The following is a 25,294-nucleotide window of genomic DNA, read 5'->3' as shown; positions in this document are numbered from 1 at the left end:
GAGAGCACATCAACAATCTCACAAGAGATCTTATGGAATTGGAAAAAGAAGAACAATCTAAGCCTAAACTCAGTAGAAGAAAAGAAATATCCAAAATCAAATCAGAGATCAATGAAATTGAAAACAAAAGAATCATTCAGAAAATTAATGAAACAAGGAGTTGGTTTTTTGAAAAAATAAAATAGATAAACCATTGGCCAGACTAACTAGAAATAGAAAAGTAAAATCTCTAGTAACCCCAATCAGAAACGATAAAGGGGAAATAACAACTGATCCCACAGAGATACAAGAGATCATCTCTGAATACTACCAGAAACTCTATGCCCAGAAATTTGACAATGTGAAGGAAATGGATCAATATTTGGAATCCCACCCTCTCCCTAGACTTAACCAGGAAGAAATAGACCTCCTGAACAGACCAATTTCAAGCACTGAGATCAAAGAAACAATAAAAAAGCTTCCAACTAAAAAATGCCCTGGTCCAGATGGCTTCACTCCAGAATTCTATCAAACCTTCAAGGAAGAGCTTATTCCTGTACTGCAGAAATTATTCCAAAAAACTGAGGAAGAAGGAATCTTCCCCAACACATTCTATGAAGCAAACATCACCCTGATACCAAAACCAGGAAAAGACCCAAACAAAAAGGAGAATTTCAGACCAATCTCACTCATGGATATAGATGCAAAAATTCTCAACAAAATCCTAGCCAATAGATTATAGCTTATCATCAAAAAAGTCATTCATCATGATCAAGTAGGCTTCATCCCAGGGATGGAAGGCTGGTTTAACATACGCAAGTCCATAAACGTTATCCACCATATTAACAGAGGCAAAAATAAAGATCACATGATCCTCTCAATAGACGCAGAAAAAGCATTTGATAAAATCCAGCATCCTTTTCTCATTAGAACACTGAAGAGTATAGGCATAGGTGGCACATTTCTAAAACTGATTGAAGCTATCTATGACAAACCCACAGCCAATATTTTACTGAATGGAGTAAAACTGAAAGCTTTTCCTCTTAGAACTGGAACCAGACAAGGTTGTCCTCTGTCACCTTTACTATTCAACATAGTGCTGGAAGTTCTCGCCAATACAATTAGGCAAGACAAGGAAATAAAGGGAATCCAAATGGGAGCAGAGGAGCTCAAACTCTCCCTCTTTGCTGATGACATGATCTTATACTTAGAGAACCCCAAAGACTCAACCACAAGACTCCTAGAAGTCATCAAAAAATACAGTAATGTTTCAGGATATAAAATCATTGTCCACAAGTCAGTAGCCTTTGTATACACCAATAACAGTCAAGATGAGAAGCTAATTAAGGACACAACTCCCTTCACCATAGTTTCAAAGAAAATGAAATACCTAGGAATATACCTAACGAAGGAGGTGAAGGACCTCTATAAAGAAAACTATGAAATCCTCAGAAAGGAAATAGCAGAGGATATTAACAAATGGAAGAACATACCATGCTCATGGATTGGAAGAATCAACATTGTTAAAATGTCTATACTTCCCAAAGCAATCTACCTATTCAATGCCATTCCTATCAAAGTACCTACTTCGTACTTTCAAGATTTGGCAAAAATGATTCTGCATTTTGTATGGAACCAGAAAAAACCCCGTATAGCTAAGGCAGTTCTCTGTAACAAAAATAAAGCTGGGGGCATCAGCATACCAGATTTTAGTCTGTACTACAAAGCCATAGTGGTCAAGACAGCATGGTACTGGCACAAAAACAGAGACATAGACACTTGGAATCGAATTGAAAACCAAGAAATGAAACTAACATCTTACAACCACCTAATCTTCGATAAACCAAACAAGAACTTACCTTGGGGGAAAGACTCCCTATTCAATAAATGGTGTTGGGAGAACTGGATGTCTACATGTAAAAGACTGAAACTGGACCCACACCTTTCCCCACTCACAAAAATTGATTCAAGATGGATAAAGGACTTAAACTTAAGGCATGAAACAATAAAAGTCCTCAAAGAAAGCATAGGAAAAACACTGGAAGGTATTGGCCTGGGGAAAGACTTCACGAAGAAGACTGCCATGGCAATTGCAACAACAACAAAAATAAACAAATGGGACTTCATTAAACTGAAAAGCTTCTGTACAGTTAAGGAGACAATAACCAAAGCAAAGAGACAACCTACACAATGGGAAAGGATATTTGCATATTTTCAATCAGACAAAAGCTTGATAACTAGGATCTATAGAGAACTCAAATTAATCCACAGGAAAAAAGCCAACAATCCCATATATCAATGGGCAAGAGACATGAATAGAACTTTCTCTAAAGACGACAGACGAATGGCTAACAAACACATGAAAAAATGTTCATCATCTCTATATATTAGAGAAATGCAAATCTAAACAACCCTGAGATATCATCTAACCCCAGTGAGAATGACCCACATCACAAAATCTCAAAACTGCAGATGCTGGCGTGGATGTGGAGAGAAGGGAACACTTTTACACTGCTGGTGGGACTGCAAACTAGTACAACCTTTCTGGAAGGAAGTATGGAGAAACCTCAAAGCCCTCAAGCTAGACCTCCCATTTGATCCTGCAATCCCATTACTGGGCATCTACCCAGAAGGAAAGAAATCCTTTTATCATAAGGACACTTGTACTAGACTGTTTATTGCAGCTCAATTTACAATCGCCAAAATGTGGAAACAGCCTAAATGCCCACCAACCCAGGAATGGATTAACAAGCTGTGGTATATGTATACCATGGAATACTATTCAGCCATTAAAAAAAATGGAGACTTTACATCCTTTGTATTAACCTGGATGGAAGTGGAAGACATTATTCTTAGTAAAGCATCACAAGAATGGAGAAGCATGAATCCTATGTACTCAATCTTGATATGAGGACAATTAATGACAAGGTTATGGGGGGGGAAGCAGAAAGAGGGATGGAGGGAGGGGGTGGGGCCTTAGTGTGTGTCACACTTTATGGGGGCAAGACATGATTGGAAGAGGGACTTTACCTAACAATTGCAATCAGTGTAACTGGCTTATTGTACCCTCAATGAATCCCCAACAAAAAAAAAAAAAAGAAAAGAATGGAAACATTTTTAAAACTTAAAAAAAAAAAAAAAAATGTCATAAGTACCATAAGTAAGACAGTGATAGAAATCCTTTCTATTTCAGAACATGACAGCGATAATTTTTTTCATGTAATGTTTTCTACTTTAAAAGTCCATTAACCATTATGCTAAGTATACAGTTTTAAAAGTATTTTATATGTATTATCTAATTAAATCTATCCAATAGCCAAAAAAATAAGTAAGGCACATATTGTCACCACCATTGAACAAAGCAGGATTTTTCAACCTCAGCACTATTGCTACTCCGGGCTGGATAAGTCTTTGTTGTAGGAACTGTTATGTGCATTTGGCAGCATCACTGGACTCTATTTACTAGATGCAGTTATGATGACCAAAATGTCTCAGACATTGCCAAATGTTCCCTGGAGGGCAAAACCACCCATCGCCTACTTAATGTAATGTCAGTAAATCCAAGTGCCGAGTGTGTTTTATGCATTCATTCAGCACATGGGAATTGAGCACACACTTCATGTTACATGTTGCTCTGGGCTCTGACAATATAGTATCACATGAAATTGGCATTTAAGTTGGGGAGATGGGGAGTGGAGAGCAATATAGGTGTGACTTTTGAAAAAGGCCTCTCTGAGGACACGATATTTAATCACAAATCTCAAAATGAGGTGAAGGAGTAATCCCAGCAATGGGTAATTGAGATAGAGGACACAGCAGTAGAAACACTCCGAGGCAGGGACAGGATTGAGGAACAGCAGGGAGGTCAGCGTTGCTGGAGTGTAGTGAGCAAGGCAGAGCCACAGAAGATGAAGTGGAGAAGGAGTTGGGGCCGAGACAGGTGATGCCTTTTTAGCCCGTGAACAGGAACTTGAAGTTTATTGTAAATGCTATGAAAAGTCATCGGAGGGGTGCTCGAGCAGAGAACTGATTTTTATGTTTTACAAAGATCACTGGCCGATGTGTAGAGTTAAGGGGGTGAGGACAAGCAGTGACAGTGGAAGGCATGAGGCTGATAGAATGGACTCAGTAGAAGTAAAGAAAACTGACAGACACAAGGCTCACTCAGTGAGTCTTGCTCACGGGAGAATTAGGCTTTTGGTTTTAGCAAATGTGAAGATGGGAAAGACTGGGAGAAAAGCTGGTTGGGAAAATGGAGAATCAATTATTTCAGGTGGCAGATTAAATTTTACATACCTAATAGTTATCCAGATGAAGATGGCTAGTAGGCAGCTGGGTATTAGTATCTGGGGTTCAAGAGAGGGGTGGAAGTTGAGGATATTAATTAACTTAGTAATTATTAGCCTATGGCTGTTATGTAAAGGCATAGGACTGGATAAAGTCATCCAAACCAACTGAGTATCGATTTAGAAAAAAGGAGAGCCTCTGAAAACAGGACCCTGGGTCAGCATACATGTAAAGGGCAAGAAGAGGAAGGTTAGAAGAAGCCATTGTGTAAGGAGGAGCAAGTGATCACTTGTCTAAATGCAGCTGAGGTCCAATGAGAGCCCCAGATTTGGCAACGTGAACTTTTAGGTGAACTTGAAAAAACTGGTTTTACAGTGTAGAAAGGACAATATCCTAATTAAAATAGATTAAAAAGAGAATGAAAAACAAAGAATGTGTACCAAGAATTCCTTTAAAAGAGGTTTTTTTAAAAAGAAAATAAGGTTTAATATCAACATAGTGAAATGCACACATATTAAGTGTATATTTTGTTGTTTAATATGTTATAGTTTTTTGTATGCTGGTAAGAATGATCCAGTTGAGAAAGAAAAATTGATGGGAGAGAAAGAAGATAATTAGAAGAGCAAAGCTTTGTGTAAGGAACAGAAGATAAGGTATAATGTAGAAGCAGAGAGGCTAGCCTTAAAAGAAGGGACAGGCCCCCCATTATTACCTAGTGAGGACAGAGCACAGGGGTACAGAAGAAGGGGTGTTCATACATTTGTTGGTGGGAAGGTAAGAGAGTTCTCATCTGATTGCTTCCCAATGAATCAAGAAATAAAATCTGATAGCCAGGCGTTGTAGCGGGCACTTCTAGTCCCATCTACTCGGGAGGCTGAGGCAAGAGAATTGCTTTAGCCCAAGAGTTGGAAGAAGTTGCTATAAGCTGGGATGCCAGGGCACTCTACCAAGGGCAACATAGTGAGATTCTGTCTCCAAAAAAAAAAAAGAAAAGAAAGAAAAGAAAAAGGGAAAAAAAAGAAATAAGATCTTTGGCTGTGAGTGAAGAGATGAATATCAAGTTGGAAATTTAAGGAATAAAAAACCCCAAATAATCCCAAGAATGAATTTTGAATAGAGAAATATAAAAGGATTACCAAAGACCCATTTGAGTTTATTGAGTTACAGATTTAAAAAGAGACTTATCCACATGGTTGATTTTATCTAGCCATGTTCAACCCTCTGATATAGGAGGGAAACCAGGTTTGTGGTTTGGGCAGGTAAATCTGATGGAAGGCAGGTAAGCAGGGCACAGGCATAGGTTGTATGCAAGGAGGTGCTTACAGACTTTGACCCAGGATGGAAGTGAGGACATGGGCTCTCACGTGCTGGACAGTAAGGCATGCTGAGGTCAGTAGAGTGATGGACTCCATGGGTTGTGGGTATGAGCATATTCATAGAGGCATATGGAGGAGTCAGGACCTGATGGTCAGAGAATGGGATTCATGAAACTGAGATTTTGAAACTGAGTAGTTTATGATAACAAGTTTTTATTGCCCATGGTGGAGGTTGCTGAGATCAAATGAGTACCAGATGGTTGGAAGTGAAGGAAAGAGCCAAGGAACTGGAATTTCAGGGTGTTGGTGGAGGAGCCTGTACCAGGGCTGGTGCTCAGAGGAAGGCGGTGACCTTTGATGAACCCCTCCGGGGTGCAACAGGAAAAGCTGCATCAATGTGATCCCACAGCACGCACTTCAAAGGAGATGTTGTATTTGAGAGGAGAGGGTGAGGAAGTGGTCTGGAAGCAGTAATGAGTAAAGAGGTAACCATTAAACCCACCTTCAGCTCGTGCTGTGTCAGGTGTGGAAACAAAAACAGTCATCAGTTGATAGGGCTGCAGGTCTGTTTCTCTGAGGGTGGACAAATTTCACTCAGAACAATAAAGAAAAAGGAACATTTAGAGGCCAGCATGAGGATATGGGGGATTTTGCTATTGGTAGGCTGTGAGGTCTAGGGGTCACAGTAGAAGGATTTGGGGGTTGAGGACTTTTCATCATCAATTTATGTAATTCCTACCTTAATTTTTTTTTATGTATGTTTATTAGTTTATCTGGAGAAATTATAAAATGTAATGTCCCCCAGGAAATCATTTGATTCCTAATTTACTTTGCAACGCCTTGATTACAGGAATGGTTTGCAGTATACGTGGAGCTTAATCAGCAAATTGCAGCCCTCTTGAATGCTGGGGACGAGGAAGATCTTGTGGAACTCAAGTCGCTGCAGCAGCAGCTTAGTGATGTTTGTTACCGACAGGCCAGTCAGCTGGAATTTAGGCAAAATCTCTTACAAGCAGCTCTTGAATTTCATGGTGTTGCACAAGATGTAAGTGTCTACTCTGATTGCTTTTCTTTTCTTCAAATTATCTGAATACTTACCTGCACATAATTTTTGCAGGTTTGCATGCCTCCTAATTATTTTTCTGGAACAATAAAATAATTTGCTGGTGGGGGTAATGAGATAAAACCTTTGATTTCTTTTAAACAAATTTTATTTTTAAGTCTGCATGCAGTTAAACCTTTTATTGTCTAACTAGAGTGTTCTAAACTAGTAGATATCTTTCATTTAGACTGTTTCTCAGTGATTAAGCTTTATAACATAGACGGAAATGGAAGCATCAATGATATTTCGTATTCTGCTGACCTGAACGTACTTCTTTGTCTTTCCTGGTGCATGCATCTGTGTCTTCCGTCTTCCAGATAACATGTATCCTAATTATTCGTCCTCGTCTTTTAACAGCATAGTCTTTTCAAGTGTAACTGTGATAACCTCATTAGCTATAAACCTCATTAATCATTAAACACTTTAGATGCTGATTACATCAGGGTTATCTCTTTGGTGTCCCTCTGCTTTAGTTGTCTCAGCAGTTGGATGGCTTATTAGGGATGTTGTGCGTAGATGTAGCACCAGCTGATGGAGCATCGATTCAGCAAACTTTAAAACTGCTTGAAGAGAAGCTGAAAAGTGTTGGTAAGCAGATTTTAAAAATGCTGAAACATAAGGGTTTTTTGTTTTTTGTTTTTTTTTTTTGTAAAAATACCATTACTTTGTTAGACAATTAAGTCAACTTATATTGAACTAATTTTAATTATTGCAGGAAATTCAGGAAAAAGTAGTATAAAAAAGGTTTTATTCCCTTAAGGGGGTATCCTTTATGCTGAAAATGTTTTCATTGCTGGTTGGTCACTCCACCCTTCGCTGGGCCTTTGCCCTTCTCGTTTCCCCAGCTATATCTACAGGTGCTGTGTCTTGCATATACTATGCACAGTTATTTGTAGTGCATGCGTAAACTGTAATTAGCCGTGAAGTGTTCTGTGGTGAACCCTGTATGCCCCAAATTGTGTTGGATGCAATGATTTTTGTTGTTGCTATATCCTAACCTTGTGAAAAAATAATAGTTTGGTTTTGTGCATTTGTTTCTTCAAACTAGGAATATTGCCAGGTTATATAGTCTCCAAGGGAAGAAGGGTCCGATTATTTTAAGCTAGTTCTATCATTTGGCATCAACGTCTTTAAAATTTTTCTACAGTAGGAAATATAATGAGGGAACTTCCTTAAGTCAGAATATGAAAATGGAAAGGGGGGGATCGTAATAAGGAGGGGAGAAAACAGGAACTTAGCAGAAGCAGCAGCAGAAGACTCATAGAAAGTGGTGACACATGATTATACCAAATTAATTAACTACTGGAAACCACTTGAGAGAATCCATTTGAAAAATTGTGTTTGTACTGACCTTCCACTTGCTTGCAGCTTTTGTTACTTTAACAGATAATATGCATAATGAAGATTTAATATTTAATATGCCAAAAGAAATTTATTTAAAAATGTCAGGAGTTTTCTTGAGTCATACTTTTCCTTGAAAAAGAGAATTCCTATAAACATACCTAATTTGGAGTTTTATAAACGTATCCTAAATGTCATTTCCCATGGTGTATAATCTGGACTGTACCTTCACTCACAATGTTCACATCCTTTTACACTGATGATACATTACTTGAGTACTTTGAAATCTTAACAAGTGTGTATATATTTTTAAACAAAATATTTGCCTCATTCTCCTAAGAGTCAGACTGCATGAGAGCAGAAAGAGGAAAAAATAGAAAAATAGAAATTCTCACACTTTTTGTTTAAGCTTTCAGTTTTGTTTGTTTTTTTTAAGTAATTGTTATTTATGGAAATTTGTCTTTTGAAAATTCCTTTTAAGGAGAATTTGACATGAGGGAAAGCTTTAGTTCAAGCCACATTAAGAAGGGTTTTACTGTTTGAAATGTCTACAGGGCTTCATCCCAAGATAGTGTAATGTACAAAGCTGTTATATTTGGAATTCAAGAACATTATCTACTGAAAGGATTTATTTGGGGCAGGGAAAGTACCTTAGTTGTTTAAGGGATTAACCTAATAACTTTTGTTGTAGATGTGGGATTGCAAGGTTTGCGTGAAAAAGGTCAAGGTCTCCTGGATCAGATCTCCAATCAGGCATCCTGGGCTTATGGAAAAGACGTAACCATCGAAAATAAAGAAAATGTGGACCACATACAAGGAGTGATGGAAGACATGCAACTTAGGAAACAAAGGCAAAGTTTAACTGTTCATGCTAATTTTTACCAAGATAACATAATATTAATTAACATGAAAAGTCACATAATTTATATTTTATGTACAAACTAAAAGTTCTTACCTGTTAAATAATAGGCATGTAGTAGGTTTTGAGTGGGTGTGATAGTTATTGTATATGATTGTACTAGCAGATAACGACAGTTTGTTCAATTAATGGGAACTTTTCCCCTTTCACTTGCTAGTAAAAATTTCAATTATACTCAGGTACTTCACATTTCATCCCCATGGGGTAGCCTAGGTGGTAGCCTGTGTCTCTGCTCTACTTTAAGAATACCTTTTTGGAGAATTTTGATTTTCCATCTCCATTAATTTGAGAGTTGTTCTTCTGTGTGTCATCCACACTGATCTGTCTCTTCATCTAAATTTTTATATGGTGTCACACATCCATTTTTCTCTTATTTGCTGTAGAAGGATTAGATAATGGATTAATGATGTTCAATTTCGTTTGATATTGAACTAGGAATTTAAAATATTCTTTGAAAGTTCAGTTCACCACAGCAACTGTGAAGTATTTAGAAAGTAGAGGCTTAAAACTATGTAAGTGTGCACAATCTAGCATGGTTATAAGAAATTTTGCGCACTCAGAAATATTAAAAGCATCAACAAAACTTTACAGAAATTCTCCCCCTATATCACAAAGAAATGGTCATGCATGAGGCAGAAGTTCCTTCTATAGCCTGCCTTCACCCATCCATTTATTATTTTCTCCATAGAGGATGAGAGCGCTCTCCTCTTTATCAAAGCCAGTGTTTCCCTGATTCCAGTGATTCTGGTCACCCTCCTGTCTTCTTCACTTCATCACCTCCCATTCTCTACTCTGATCCTTGCCTCTCTCTTAAATGCTTAAATCTCTCCTTTTTAAAAAAAATTCATTCACATTCATGTACCTCGCTCTGCAACTCTTTGTCTTCTAGTGTCAGAGTTCTTCTTCCTTACCACTAAGTCATGAGAAGGTTTACCCTGCATTCATACTACTTCCCCACCACCTCCTCCAATTTACTTTCTTTTTTTTTTTTCGAGTCTCACTATGTCACTCTTGGTAAAGTGTCATGATGTCACAGCTCACAGCAACCTCAAACTCTTGGGCTTAAGCAATTCTCTTGCCTCAGCCTCCCAAGTAGCTGGGACTACAAGCACCCGCCACAACGCCCGGCTTGTTGTTGTTGTTTAGCAGGCCCAGGCCAGGTTCATACCTGCCAGCCCTGGAATATATGGCCGATGACCTACCCACTTAGCTCTGGGCACCGGGCCTCCAATTTACTTTTGAACCCTCTTCAGTCTGACGTCTGCCCTCACTATTTCACTCCATTTGCTCTTACTGGTATTAACCAGTAACTTTGCAGGTGCCATATATAATAAATACTGGATCTTACTCAAAATCCAGGGAATACTTTCAGTTCTGACTCATTTCACTTAGATTATTGTTGGACATGACTGACATTTTCTTTCTTCTTGAAGCTCCCCAACAGCCTTGCCTTCCTTGAAAACACCCTCCTGATCCTTCTCCTGGCACTCTGTTTTTTCCTGGTCTTCTTCACTGATTTCTTGGCCCCTATCGAAAGTCACTGCTTCCTGAGTTTGTTCTGAGGCTAACTTCTCTTCTTTTTATGTGTTCCCTAGACGGTCTCACACCTTTAACGACCTCCTTCAGTGTGGTCATGGTGTAGCAGTTGTGGCTTTTACCAATATGCTGCTCCTGCACATCAGACCCCTAACTCCAGCCTACTAAGTATTTCCTGCTGGATGCCTCAGTACTGCCTACCTGGTATATCCAGGCTGGAATTGTTTCTTGCTCTTCTCGTTTAATTTCCTATCTAGGTTAAAGTTACCATCAGCTACCAATTTGGGGATTTATGCTAATATACTTCATCTTCCTTATCCATTACAGCCCAATCAAATGTTCACATTCTGCTCTCTGAATCTCAAACATTTCCTTGTTGAGGCTCTTCTCTTTATCTGCCTCTGGCCTTGCTCCTCTCTAGCTGTTGTATACAAGAATAATCTTTGTAAAGTACAAAGATTGTGTAACGCCTCATTCAGTGACCTCCTGTTTTCTCAGATGAAGTTCAGTCTTCTTGGAATAATGCAGGAGACCTTTCGTAATCCAATCCTTCATAACCTTAACCTCCATAACTTTCCCACAAAGTCACACACTTGTATTTAGTTTTCTAAAATGCATCCTTCTCTTTCATGCATCTATAATTAAGAATACTTGCTCATTTTCTACTTAGTGGGTTCTTATTCTTTAAGGTTCAGAGATACTTATCTGAGCAAGCCTTTTTGGATTTTGAAAGCGTCAGTCACTCGCTCCTCTCTACTTCTATAAAACCCTTTACATAGTTCGTTCCATAGTTCTTACATTGTTTATTTGAAAGTCCATCTCCCAAAATGGGAGCGTCTTGATAGTAGAGACCTCTATCTTGTTTTTTCCCCAGAACACTATCCAGTACCCGACACATGGTGTGTTGAATACAGTATATATATGATATCATAAGATATCCTCTTCATCATTAAAGGGTCTTACATTTTTTTTTAGTTTTAGATTTTATAAATAATTCTCATCACTTCCCTTCAGTCCACTATGGAATTACTTTAACCAAGTTACATTTTAACATTGATACTACTTTTATTGAAAGCATCTTTATTTAAAAGATGTCTTGTGATAGCTACTTCTGTACTGTTCCTAAGCTTTATGTAACGACATCAACTGTAGTAGAGCCCAAAGCCTGTTGGGTACCTTGTTATTTTTAATCAGGACTGCAGTGGGAGTCCCTCCTCCTACCTGCAGTACCTGGAATTGCCTGGGAATGAAGGAAGTGGACCAGAGCCCAGTTAAGTCAAATCACCTTAAAAATTTAATCTGCATTATCCAAGCAGACCACAGTGAGATTAAAAAGTTGCGTTTCTTTATAACCAGAAATCATTGAAAGGTTTTTCTCTTAAGAATATAGGTGGAGTGGTCTTTTTAATGAAGAATTAAATATGATTGTAGGTAACATAATATAATGAGAAGTATTTAGGTTTTAAAAAATTCCTTGAAATGTCATCCTCTAAATTAGAAACTTTACATCTGTACCTTTGAAACTATTTAATGCTAATTGGCGATGGAGGTTTCTTTGGGTTTTAGTGTGCTGTTGCGTTTATGCTTTGCTTCAATATTTTGCAGAGTACGTGCTATCCTCGGGAGGGTTTGTCATTCGGTATAATTCAGGTATTTTGAGGTTTTGATGTAACATAGTTATAGATACTTATCAAATTCTTACAAATCAATACAAAATAGTTTCTGTCTCTGTAGTAGAGGACTAAGTATTTTAGTGTACTATAAAATGTGTGCCAGACAATGACATTACAATAATAAGCAACAAAACTGAAATAATGAAGTAAATTTATGTTTGGGTTTGTTAGATGTGAAGATATGGTAGATGTGCGAAGGTTAAAGATGCTGCAGATGGTGCAGTTATTTAAATGTGAAGAAGATGCTGCCCAGGTAAGGATCACTTGGCCATATTATATCATTATATTTTCTTAGAAGATTGATTACATTTAACTGCAAACAAAAGTGTATTTTTCATGGTCCTATGAAAGCAAATTCATTAAGTCAGATTCTATAATATAATAGTTAATCCTATTGAAGAATAAATTTGGTATTCCTAGCTAGTTGACTGATCTCCTTTGACTTATCCTCTCAACGAAATTCTCTATTGAGCTAGAGATTGAGATTATTTATTATTGTTACTAAGTTGACAGTTAAATCCCAGGAGAAAGGCTTGTGTAGTATGTTGCTTTTTTAACCCACAAGAGAATTTTAATGCCAGATAAAGAATTTGATATCTTTGTGTAGTGTCTGAGAACATCAGTTCAGTTTGATACACATACAGAGGAAATTTCTGACGTTTAAATAGTAAAACGTATCTAATGAGATCACGAGATTTATATTGTAGAAATACATGATCTTCTATGATAATAATTGTTAAAGAGTACTGCTTTTTAGTAAGTTTGCCTTCAAATTTAAATTTTGAGGAGTAATAGAGGGCATAATTTATTTATTTTGGCATTGAATGAAATAAGCTATTTAGAACTTAAGTACTAATTGACAGATTATCATGATAGCGATCTTTGTATAATTATGACCTATTGATACAGTAAGTAAAGATATGAATACAGCTTTATTGTTACATATTTTCATTTAGGCCGTGGAATGGCTAAGTGAACTTCTGGACGCTCTACTTAAGACCCACATCAGATTGGGTGATGATGCTCAAGAAACGAAAGTTTTGCTTGAAAAGCATAGGAAATTTGTTGATGTTGCACAGGTGCAGAACTGGTTATCTTCCTTTTCTACAGGCTCACTGTTTGACTAGCTTTCTGCATGATTATAATGTAACTTTATCCTCCAACGTCCAAGAAGGTTAGTTTTGTTATTCCAGATATATCACAGAAATAAGAAAATGTCAGCTGGTGTATCAAAACTAGCCTGCATAAACTTGAGAGGGTTTATATTTCCCCAAATACAAGTTCTGTATGCTCCCTCTGCTTTATGTCATATATTATAGCACTTTTTTCAGGCAATCCAAATGTTCATTCACAGAAGTAAATGAGAAATATATGTTAATATCAGTAAATTAGAAATCCCACTTTCTACATCTTACTGGTATTAACGTAATACAGAAATTTTTTATGGTGAGAAGTATCTTAATTTATAATTGAGTTCATATTGTAACAGTAGTGGTTTCCTATATGGAATTATAAAGTACCTAATTTCACCCACTTGTTTCGATTAATTCATGAGTAGGTATTCTTTTTAGCCAGTGAAATTTAGCAGACTGAGATGGAGAAAACAGAATAGGAGGGGAAAGCCTAATGAGAAAGAAACTTCCTATGAACTAAAAGTATTTCTTCCCATTTATTATTTATGCATTCAGATAATTTGCAATAATAAATACACACTGATTTCTAGTAGGGTCACTTAATCGCCACCACAATCCTCCTACACACCTTTCCCATCCTTCTCTGTAGAACTCTGCCATTATAATTTCGTCTTTACTTTTTCTTCTTTAGAGCACTTATGATTACGGCCGGCAGTTGCTGCAGGCCACAGTTGTGTTGTGCCAGTCTTTGCGCTGCACTTCTCGGTCATCTGGGGATACACTTCCTCGGCTGAACAGAGTATGGAAACAGTTTACAATAGCATCTGAAGAGAGAGTGCATAGGTTGGAAATGGCTATTGCATTTCACTCCAATGCTGAAAAGGTTTGCTTTTTTTCTTTTTCTAAATGTATTCTCAATAGTATTTATTACGTACATTGGAAATGTGTTCATTTTAATAGTGTAATTGTACAACTAATCTGTTTTTCAATATTTGTATTAGTTCCATTGTTAATGTTTGTTTAGGTTATAATATATTTTCTGAGAGAGTTCAATTAAATTTTCATAATCCACCCCAGGGCTTGGAGTACTGGCATTAGACAGTCGGGAACCACTTGGAGGTCCTCTTTACGCTACTTCTCTCTTTATAAAACCTAAGGTCCAGCGTGTGCCCTCTATTCTGTAGACTATCATGACTTCAATCTTTTTCATTATGCCAGTAAAGGAAACTTTGCTTTGGTAACTAGTACTAATTGTCACAAATTTTTTAAAAGGTAATTTTATAGTTTAAAGTGGAGACATAAAAAAATGAGAATGAGGATAAAATTATTTTCTATGTGTTAGCTGTAAAGATTCATTTTAGAATTTTTAATGAATCTGAGTCATCAATTCCAAAAACCAAAAGTAAAATATTCGGTGTTATTTGGGCAAATTTTTAATAGAACATTTTTCTTACTCTTCCCTGTAAAAATTTATTGCATCCAAGCCTAAAGTTTCCATTCAGAAGGGGAACTTATCATGTAGTTAACTTTGCTGTGATGTCTTCTAATGAAAGTTTATATATAGACCATGTACAGTATACTTTTTTAAAGATATGACAAACATAAGCTGTACATGTAATAGCCTGGTCTGTAGAACAGAAGGAACTGATGTTCCAAGAAATGTCAATAATTAAGCAAATTTCTGTCTGTTTATGAAACACATCTTTTGGAAAGTGTCCACAGTTAACTCTTCCTTAGCTGTCCACTGAACCTACAGATGAGTGTTTGGTTGAAATGGGCCTAATGATGATGAATGAAGGTATGCAAAATGCCATAACTTGTTTACCCACTGAGTGTTTCAATGAAATGTTTTATTATAAAGTATCCTATTAACATAAAAAAGTATTCAGACCTTAAATGTTCTGCTTGGTGAAATTACACAGGTGAAAGTGAATACCTGGGTAATCGGTGTTCTGTTCACACAACAAAACATTACCAGCACCCCAGAAACTCCCCCTTCCTCTGGCAGTCACAGTGCTGTTCCTCCCCACCATCCAACAGTGACCATTAACCCAATTTCTAGCACCACTGGTAACTTTTTAGGATGTTACTCTTAAAATCTACCTGCAAGAATGTGTTCCACCCCAGCCCTGGCCAAAAACTGCAAAAAAAAAGTCTGCCTGGAAAAATTAATAAAAAAATAAAAAGAATGTGTTCCAGCTCAATCCACATTAATAGAAAAGATGTAAAGTCTCCATCTTTTTTGATAGCTGAATAGTACCCTCAATCCTGAATCCCAAACAATAAAAATAAATAAATAAAAAATAAAATTCAAAAAGTTAAAAAAAAAAATCTAACTGCAAGGACATTTTAAAATCTAGACCTCTTTAATAGGTTTTATCAGAATTAAGATGGTTGAGAGTTTTTAACATTTCAACTTTTTTCTTCTTGCTTATAATTTTATTTAAGGTTATTTTACTATGCAAACCTATATAAAGCCTCTTGTTGTCAGATACTAATTTCCTTATGACCATCTTCTATTTTATACATATTTAGTATAAATATACCTATAAGCAAATTATATAGTATAAAGATTGCAAAAATATCTAAATTAAATCTTGAGTTTTGAAATATAAAAATAATTCATTTATCATCAGGGCTGAAATAAGCATGATTAAATTAAGTGGAGTATAATGCAAAAATAAATACTTCTTTTCCTTTTCCCTCTCCCAAATTTTGTAGTACCGTTTTGTAGTTAAGTTTAATTGATAATAGTTAAGGGGAGGGGGGAGAATAGTGTCTCATCAAGGACTGTAGCACTTCTTATATTTGAACCTGATCGTTTTACATCAGTTAGGTCAGTACAGTGTCTGCCTAAGTCTTCACATCAGTTACGTCTTTGTACCCTTAAGGATATATTGTTTTTTATTTATATTTTATGTTTGGTGTCTGTAAGCTCCTTGAGATAGAATCTATACTTCTTCACATTTCAGGCAGCTTAATTAAATATAAAATGTTCAACAAATGGTTTACTAATGAATGAAAGAATAATTAAACTTATTTTCCAAATAGAAGTTTAGTTTTTTTTTCTTGGAAATCACCCTAGACCTTTTTGTACTGTAATGATGTATTGTTGGTAGGGATGCTGTATTTCATTTTGTTTGAATTTCTTGAGCCAACTTTGCCAGTAACGGATCAACCACGTACCGTGATATACATAAAGATGCTAAGAAAAAACAAAAAAACATTCCATTCTACTAAATTTGCATGTGCTTGATTCCCTTTCTGTCTCTTGATGATATTACCAGATTTTGCAAGACTGTCCAGAAGAGCCTGAAGCTATTAATGATGAGGAGCAATTTGATGAAATTGAAGCAGTTGGCAAATCACTTTTGGATAGATTAACTGTTCCTGTAGTTTATCCTGATGGGTATGGTGCTTGTTCTTATGATTTTATGTTTTTATCAGTGTAGTCTTAAAGTCATTAAGAAAGGGTATCTGTTCTTTCAAAAGCCAAGTAAATTAGCTTTAGTCTATATCTTCAATTTCTATAAATTGGTTTAAATGAAAAGAAATCTAAATAACTCTTAGTAGCAGTGACAGTTGGTACTTGCTGACACCAGATGTGTTACTTCTTGACAGCTTGTTGTAGAAGAATGATCACTGAATAGACTGGAACACTTGGTTCTAGCCTTGGCTGTGATGATAAGGAACAGTGGGATGACTTAGGGCTTCATTCAGCAAAGGGACGGGGAAAGGAGGGGGCTGTTGTTTAGTGAGCTCATAGTAGGTGCTGGGCACCTTCAGTTACTTTTGATCAAGAAGGACTAGGTCAGTATGATTTTCCTGATTTACAAGTAAAGAAAATGAGGCTTAGAGAGATTAAGTAAGTTGCTTAGAAGTTTATAGCTTCTGCGTTTTAGAGTTAGGATACATCTCAGGGTTGTTTGGCTCCAGACTCATTCTCTTTTCACTGTGCTATGTATGACACCCTAATTTCTTCATGTGTAAAAGAACGGGGTCCTGATTTTCTTGTTCCTTTCCATTTCAAATAATCGATGACAAAAATATGAAATAACCCAGTGTAAAATAAGTAGATCAGTAGAAGAATCAGGAAGAGCTTTATCCCTGGTGATGTAGACCTTCTCTCAGTGAAAATAATTCAAAGGTGATCCAGAAGATATTCAATCAAAACCAAACCACTGAATAGAAACATAAGTATGGGGTGGCGCCTGTGGCTCAAGGAGTAGGGCGCCGGTCCCATATGCCAGAGGTGGCGGGTTCAAACCGTGCCCTGGCCAAAAAAAAAAAAAAAAAGAAACATAAGTATGTTGTGGTATACTGTGAGGAAGGAAGTGTGGACTCCAGAGCCACCTGTTTCAGCTCAACCAGTAACCAGCTGTGACACCTTGGGCAAGCCGCTTAACTTCTCTAGAGGACTTTCTTTATCTAAAAACAGAGTTACGTAATAGGCATACCTCCTCAGGTTACAGGTGTGGGACAATGACCTGAGCTAAAAGTCCGTAATGTACTTGAAACAGCAGATGCTGTTCTACTACTGTGTCAGGAGCTTCCTTCCAGTGATTGTTTGGGAATGATATTGAAAAGATAGCATTCCCTTCCGGTCAAGAACATTATTCATGGTCTGCACTTAGGTAATCTCAGGTCATGCATAAACTTGAATACACCTGCAATAAAAGAGAACAAAATTTAGTTAGCAACCATATTATAGGACCTGGTTGTTCCGTGCCAGGATCCCTTACCTCCTTCTCCCCCCATTTCCGCATCTCACCGCCGGTCGTCTCCTAGTCAGTCCCCCATTCTGCTCGGCTCAGCCTAGGAGCATCTCTCTGGTGTTTCTGCTTGGGCTTCTCTTTCTGAGCTCTACAGATAGTTCACATCTCATTTCCTCATCCTTTTAAGAGGAAAGAATAAGTACTGTATATTCAAATTTCACAAACACCCTCCTTTAATATTCGAAAGTGTTATTTTATTCCATTTTATACTCATGTTAAAATTTATATCTATTTTAGGTATTTGGATAAATTAAGTATTTCTCAAAGGCATGTATATTTTCATAATTGTTAATATAATGATAATCTGTTAAATTATATAAAGTTTGGTTGACAGATTATATAGATTTATGTTTTATATGTTGTCCTGATAAAATAAATGAATGGTCTCTCAGGATTCACTGTTTTAAGGATCCCAATTCAAATCTTGATTTTTCTACTGTGTGATCAAGCTTCACATTTAACTTTGTAGGCCTTAGTGTTTTGATTTAAAAAAAAATGAAGAGGTTAACCAGATAATTTCCAAGAACAATTCCAGTCCAAAAAGATTCTGTGAGTCTGAATATAGTTATCTTTCAAAATTGAATAAAATAAAATTTTTTCTATTAATATGCCAAACCATATCTTAACATTAAAATGAATATGTAATTTACTTCCCAGCTCTACTAAGCAATTGGAGTGGCCCTTAGCACTCATGCACGTGTACACATTTTGTGTATGCATACGGACCCCAAACTAAAAAGCAGAGTATCTCCAATTTTGCATTCTTTGGTTTATTGAGATTACCAGAATTACATTTGACATGCTATTTACATCACTAATATATTTCTCATCGTGTCTTAATGTATTTTATGACATTTAAAAAATATTTTTCCTACTGAATTACAATTCAAAGTTAAAAAGTATGTCTGTGAATGAACTGATTTTTACACGTCACCTAGCTCACATATGCTTTCTTATGTTAATCTTTACTTCCATTTGCATTCAGTGCAGTTCATAGATTTGTATTAATGTGGGCTTTGTCTGTGTTTTTTGATTTTAGGACCGAGCAATATTTTGGGAGTCCGAGTGACATGGCTTCTACTGCAGAACACATCAGAGACAGGATGAAACTAGTTAGTCTCAGAAGGCAGCAGCTGAGACATCCTGAAATGGTGACCACAGACAGCTAATAGCCACCAGCTTCCCCCAGATCTGCAGTTCACACCCTGCATGTCATCGGCATCCTACAGCATTAGTCCCAGTACATTACAATGCATTTCACAGCCAGGATAAGCCTCATTTCTTTTCACGACACATTTCTCTCTATGTGTTAACCCCTTGCAACCACCAAGGCATACTTATTTAACATGCTTTGAGATCATAGATTCCCACGTATCTTAAAAGAAGGAACTATAAAACATTGCACTGAAAACTTACATTAAAGCTTTACCTGACCTGTCAGTTTGTAGATGAACAACTGATAATAAGCTTTGAATGGTGCTAATAAGACTTTAGGAATTCTCTAACAAAATGGTTGCCCTTCCTCCCCAGGTGATACGGTAAACTTAGACTGTAGTTAAACTGTTATTAGTAGACAGTGGTGTCCTCCACATTTTACTTTGTAATTTTTCTTCAGAATTGATTGTTTTTATTGTGTCAATATGGAGAAAACCCTTCAGATCTTTGATATATCATATTCATTAAAAGACATTTTCCTATTTGTATTGATAATGTATTAAAAGTTGTCTGTGCTTAATAAAAGGATTCTTTAAACATCTTATTTAATTTGGTAGTTATATCCTATTTCTAAACATGAGTGCCTTATTTAAAAGGGCATTCTTAGGATTGTGAGGATGGTTTAATACTTGTTTTTTCATGGTGGTTGCATGTATTTTTAGCCAGGAAATTCACATGTAAGCATGTGTATATAATAAATAAGCATGTTTTATTAAGAAAAATAATTGTGAAGAACAATTTAGATGTTTAAGAACTTATTAATAATGGAATCTTATTTCTGATTTCTCTCTTCAACTTGAAAACTATTATCAAAATTATTAACTACCCTGAAGATTTTTTGTCTTTGGGGGAGGAAAGCTAAGGAAGAAGGCAAACATAATTACTTCAGTGTAATCCTTTATAGCAGAATAATCTTTCTGGTACTAAAATAGCAATTGTTAATAAAATTTAATTTCTCCTGATAGACTAGAAGTAAAGCAAATCTAACTTGGCCAATAATAACAACTGTACGACTCCTTTAGAAATAAAATTTACCATAAAATGTTAGTGCTTTTAAGTTTATATTAAGTTTAAATGGCAAAATGCATATAATTTAAATTTTGTGTATTTTTATTTCAGAAAAATTTTTTAAAAGATTGAAAATAATTTTTTAGGCTTGTGATTGATACAAAATTATGCAAAGAATTGTATGCCGTATTCCTTATCATGGTCTATAAACATGCTCATGTATTATTCCCCAATGCAAAAAGCTCCCTCTGAACCTGCTGGTCTCTCCAGCCTTCTTCACTGCCAGACTCCTTGGAGAAATCCACACCCACTGCCCCCACATCCACATTGCCCGCTGGTCCGCACCTTACAGTGTGCTCTTACACCACTGCCCAATCATCCGTATCACCCACTGGTCCACACCTTACAGTGTGCTTTTACACCACTGCCCCCACATCCACATTGCCCGCTGGTCCACTCCTTACAGTGTGCTCTTACACCACTGCCCAGACATCCATATCACCCACTGGTCCGCACCTTACAGTGTGCTTTTACACCACTGCCCCCACATCCACATTGCCCGCTGGTCCACTCCTTACAGTGTGTTCTTACACCACTGCCCAAACATCCATATCACCCACTGGTCCGCACCTTACAGTGTGCTTTTACACCACTGCCCCCACATCCACATTGCCCGCTGGTCCACTCCTTACAGTGTGCTCTTACACCACTGCCCAAACATCCATATCACCCACTGGTCCACACCTTACAGTGTGCTTTTACACCACTGCCCCCACATCCACATTGCCCGCTGGTCCACTCCTTACAGTGTGCTCTTACACCACTGCCCAAACATCCATATCACCCACTGGTCCACACCTTACAGTGTGCTTTTACACCACTGCCCCCACATCCACATTGCCCGCTGGTCCACTCCTTACAGTGTGCTCTTACACCACTACCCAAACATCCATATCACCCACTGGTCCGCACCTTACAGTGTGCTTTTACACCACTGCCTCCACATCCACATCGCCCGCTGGTCAACTCCTTACGGTGTGCTTTTATGCAGCACTGTAATGACCCTGTTATTTTGAAAGTCAACAATGGGCTCCTCGTTACTGAACTGAATGGTTTTTTCTTGATCTACATCCCTTTCCCTTTTCTCTGCAACATTTTTACCATTGAGCAGCCTTTCCTAGACAGTGCCTCCTCCCTTGAAGATGCTACCTTCTGCCATATCTCTGAGTACGGCTGCATAACTCTTATTTAAAATGTTTCTACTAAATATATGCTCTCTCAATTCTGTCCTCAGAATGCTTCTGGGTCTTCTTTAGGTCGCTTAAGAGTTTTTATTTAATTCCAATGTCATTTATCACATCTCTGGTCCAAAATTCTAAAACTGTACTTTGTCATTAACTGCTTACTTGACATTTCAACCTAGATACAGGATTTATCATAGTTGTCACCTTTTCCCTCCTGGAGTAATTTTGGTTCATGGTGCAGCCTTTCTAGTTGGATGTGCCAGAAAATCTGGGCACTGCTGCCACTGCTTCCTAGAGCCCATCCAGGAAGTTCTTTCTGTACTTGATAATCCTCTCAGCCTTTAGGGGTTTCCTCCTGTGAGTATGAACTTTTGTGATTCTTCTTTCCGTCTTCATGATGGTGCTAGCCACATTCTGCAGTCGCTTATGTCCCTAGCTGCTATAAGCCTTTTGGGGGGGAGGAAGCTTGTCCTGCTTCTCCTGTTCCCAGTCTTTTGCTCATGCCTAATAGAGGCTCAGTTCTCCTAAGTGCAAATGGTCTGTTGTAGGCGTTAGTAGTAATCTCTTTTACCTTGCAGTCTGAAGTGTGTTTGAAAGACACTTATTTTCTATAGTTAACTCTGACTGCTGAGTGAATATTCTCAGAAAGAAGCCATTTGGTGGTTTAGATACTTAGAAGCTGGCTATTTAGATATTTCATTCCTCTGCTCAATATCTATTTCTTCTGAATTTCAGAGTAATCTGCTGGAAAGGAACTGGTTTGTTAGTAATTCTGCCATCAACTCACGGACTTACAATTGCCAAATGAGTTAATTTTCATATACTATAAGCTATCCTGTCCACAAAAAAAAAACAACATGGAATAAGGCAAGACCCACAAATATTATTTGTAAAATTTCAAATTAAGTATTTGCTGCTGTTTTCTATATGTGTATCTGTGTATACACAGAGTTAAGAATGGAAACTCAACAATGCCCTAACATGGCTTTTTTTTCATAGGGTCATAGTTCACTAGAGTATATGTGAAAAAGTGACTAGAATCTGTTTGTACATCATAAATTCATATATAGAAATTGTTTGTAGGCCGTAAGTTTGTATTGGCCTGCAAATGTAACTGAGAAAGAGCCACCCGTTTCCAATCGGTATGTGCCACAATCTTTCACATTAGCCCACCTCAGGGAATTATTGAAGTGTTAGTTGGGCTAGTTTTGTTTTGGTTTTATTTTTCATTTGAAGGATTTCTCGTTCCCTTTCTTACCATGTTTTTCTCCGATAGAAGCTCAATATGTAACAGTAATTTTGGCATCTGTTCTTCACACAAGTCTAACGCAGCAGTTATGGTGCAAAGATGATAACTTTATTTTAAATCAAATTGGCTTTGTTCCCAGTCCTCATTGTTGGAGACCTTATTCTGCTAGGATGACTCATTGGTGATGTTGACGAAACTGTTCAGTTTGCCAGCTGGAATATTGATAGCAGGTGGAGGCTTCATTGCTAGAAAGAAGATTGGATACTTCACTCACTTTATAGGGATTTAAATTGCTTATTGTTCCCAAGTGTTACCTAGTCTTAATCTGTTTGTTGTTTTATTACCTCATCAGTTGACATATGGTATACTATTTAGTTTATTGTCATTAGTATTATTAGTGTCATACTCCATACAGTGGATGTGATAATTAAGTTCCTTTCCTGATGATGCTGAGTAAACCATATTCTCATCTTAACCCATTGTAACCAATGGTGTGATTGTGAGGTTAGCTGAATCTATCTCACTGTGTAGTCTACCATTGGAGAAGGAATTCAGAGTGCTCTACTATATTGAGGTTACTTGCCAGTAGAAATATTAATCTGTACTTCTCACATCCTACTCAAAGTAGGTAAAACTAACAGGCGCTGGCTGCTAACATCCTCCACGTTGTGAGCCTGTAGGGAATGCTATAGGCAGAAACAAACACCAGTACATATATTTTCTTTTCTTATTTTAAAAGTGGTTATAAAACCAAACTATACATTAAAATGGGTGGGAATTATATAGACCAGAACTGTTAAGGCAGGGTTCGCTGTTGGTATTTTAATCCTTCAGGCTCTGGTCATTGTTCCCCAGCGTAGCATAAATTCTTTGGAGTAATGATGTGGCATTCAGACTTTGGCGAAAATGCTTCAGGTTCATAAAGCTGCATGTTGTTTTAAAAATGCCTCTCTCATTTCGGTCTCCCCTTCCTCAGCTGACTCGCTCTCTCTGCACCATCATTCTTGCCATGGGCCTTGCAGGCTGCTGCCGTCTGGCCTCTCTGACCACCTGGTCCAGCACCTTGGTGATGGATGTGTTTGTCATGGTTAACACAGGCTCAGATGTGATGGTGCCAGTAAATATATTTTCATCAATGACAAGAGTGGTATGATTAGTGTATCTTTGCTTAAGCTCACCCAAAGGAAAAATTCTCTAGGATTCAAAAGATTGGTTGAAACATCCCTGGACAGTTAACCTTAACTTTCAGTATGAAAAATGCCTAAAAATAAAAACCTGCAGTTGGGAGGAGAACACACTCTGCTAGATCCTTACACCCTAAGGATCTAGGGCAGTAGGCACTTAATGAGGCAAAGTGAGGGAAAGCTTGACGTTCCTGACCTTAGTGTGTGCTGCCAAAGTCAAGGTTTAGCTGAGAAGCTTAAATAATGGCGAGAATTATAGAGGAAAGAACATAAAAGCTAAAATAAGAACTGTAGTGACTATAATGGGAAAGTTTGAATACTTGGCTTCAAATCTAGCTGTGGCATTGACCGTGACCTTTACTTTAAAAAAGAAAACAAAAACAATTTTTCTGGGACTGTGAAACAGAGAAATCATATCTAATAATTTTAAGAATGAAATATAATGTAAAAAAATGCTGAAAACCAAAATATTATTATATAAAATGGAAGGAATCATTGCCTAATTATCTTTCAGAATAGAAAATAGACTATTCTTTAATCTTGCTCTGGTCTTAGGTAAAAAGTAGAGATGGTGGGGAAGTGATGGCACGTTGCTTATATTCACCTCTCAGCGCCATCTCCCTTCCGCCTTCATCCCAGTTCACCAGGGTATGAGGAAAAGCTACGTACAAAATTACATACAGAAGAGAGTAAGGGTGGAGTTGGTGAGCGTATCAGTAAATAACAAGGCTTTGAAATCTCAATTAGCTGTTTTCATGGGAAGATGACAACCAGCAAGATGGAAAACAAGTGATGATTATCACCTACTTTGAGGTTGACAGAGCATAACACAAGTTCATTAATAAATAAAAGAAAGTCATACTTAGAGTGAATTAGTGAGTCAGCACCAACCTGTACAACAAGAGCGTAAATCTGTTAAGACATTTGTAAGTATCTTCATAATGAGGTAAAGAAAAAAAAGTGACAAGAGCACCAGTAGTACTGGTTGTGGTTATAAAAGAGCCATCTCTTCTTGGTAAAACCCAGGCCGTGATGATGAACATTAAAAGACAGGTCGGGTAAGAGAAGTAGAGAACTGAGGATGCGCCGTCCGATCGCACAAGTACAGGGGAGCCTTTCATGCTGACAAAGATTATGGCTATCATGCTGAATGACTCATTACTGTGATATTTTAAAGCAAACTTGAAAGCTGGAGAATAGACAGTGGTCCTTGTACTTCAAGAAAAAAGCAGAACTTGTACTAGAACATGAAGTACTTAAAGGTCCAAAGAAAGCTGGGACTATGACTACACATTTTGAAAGCAGTGAGTAAATTTTTCATTGAGGTTACTTT

At 37.3% G+C, this 25,294-nt stretch overlaps 1 protein-coding gene across 6 annotated transcripts in view; it reads left to right on the top strand.

Annotated features, from left to right (window-relative positions):
• SESTD1 (SEC14 and spectrin domain containing 1) overlaps nucleotides 1-19,820 on the top strand; it is a 134,446-nt gene extending 114,626 nt beyond the window's left edge. For 5 of the 6 annotated variants that reach the window (XM_053597673.1, XM_053597672.1, XM_053597674.1 and 2 more), the window contains 8 exons: nucleotides 6,433-6,627; nucleotides 7,158-7,272; nucleotides 8,717-8,876; nucleotides 12,325-12,406; nucleotides 13,110-13,232; nucleotides 13,978-14,169; nucleotides 16,574-16,695; nucleotides 19,101-19,820. In XM_053597673.1, coding sequence (XP_053453648.1) covers nucleotides 6,433-6,627; nucleotides 7,158-7,272; nucleotides 8,717-8,876; nucleotides 12,325-12,406; nucleotides 13,110-13,232; nucleotides 13,978-14,169; nucleotides 16,574-16,695; nucleotides 19,101-19,230 — 1,119 coding nt within the window. In that variant the 3' untranslated portion in view covers nucleotides 19,231-19,820. The remainder of the gene's footprint in view (nucleotides 1-6,432; nucleotides 6,628-7,157; nucleotides 7,273-8,716; nucleotides 8,877-12,324; nucleotides 12,407-13,109; nucleotides 13,233-13,977; nucleotides 14,170-16,573; nucleotides 16,696-19,100) is intronic. The other variant, XM_053597671.1, reaches the window with a different exon arrangement.
• Nucleotides 19,821-25,294: the final 5,474 nt, after the last annotated feature.

Source organism: Nycticebus coucang, chromosome 7 (genome assembly GCF_027406575.1).
Source record: "Nycticebus coucang isolate mNycCou1 chromosome 7, mNycCou1.pri, whole genome shotgun sequence".
In the NCBI taxonomy this organism is placed as follows: Eukaryota; Metazoa; Chordata; class Mammalia; order Primates; family Lorisidae; genus Nycticebus; species Nycticebus coucang.
Note: the sequence above shows the minus strand (reverse complement) of the source record. Positions and strands in the feature narration are given on the sequence as shown.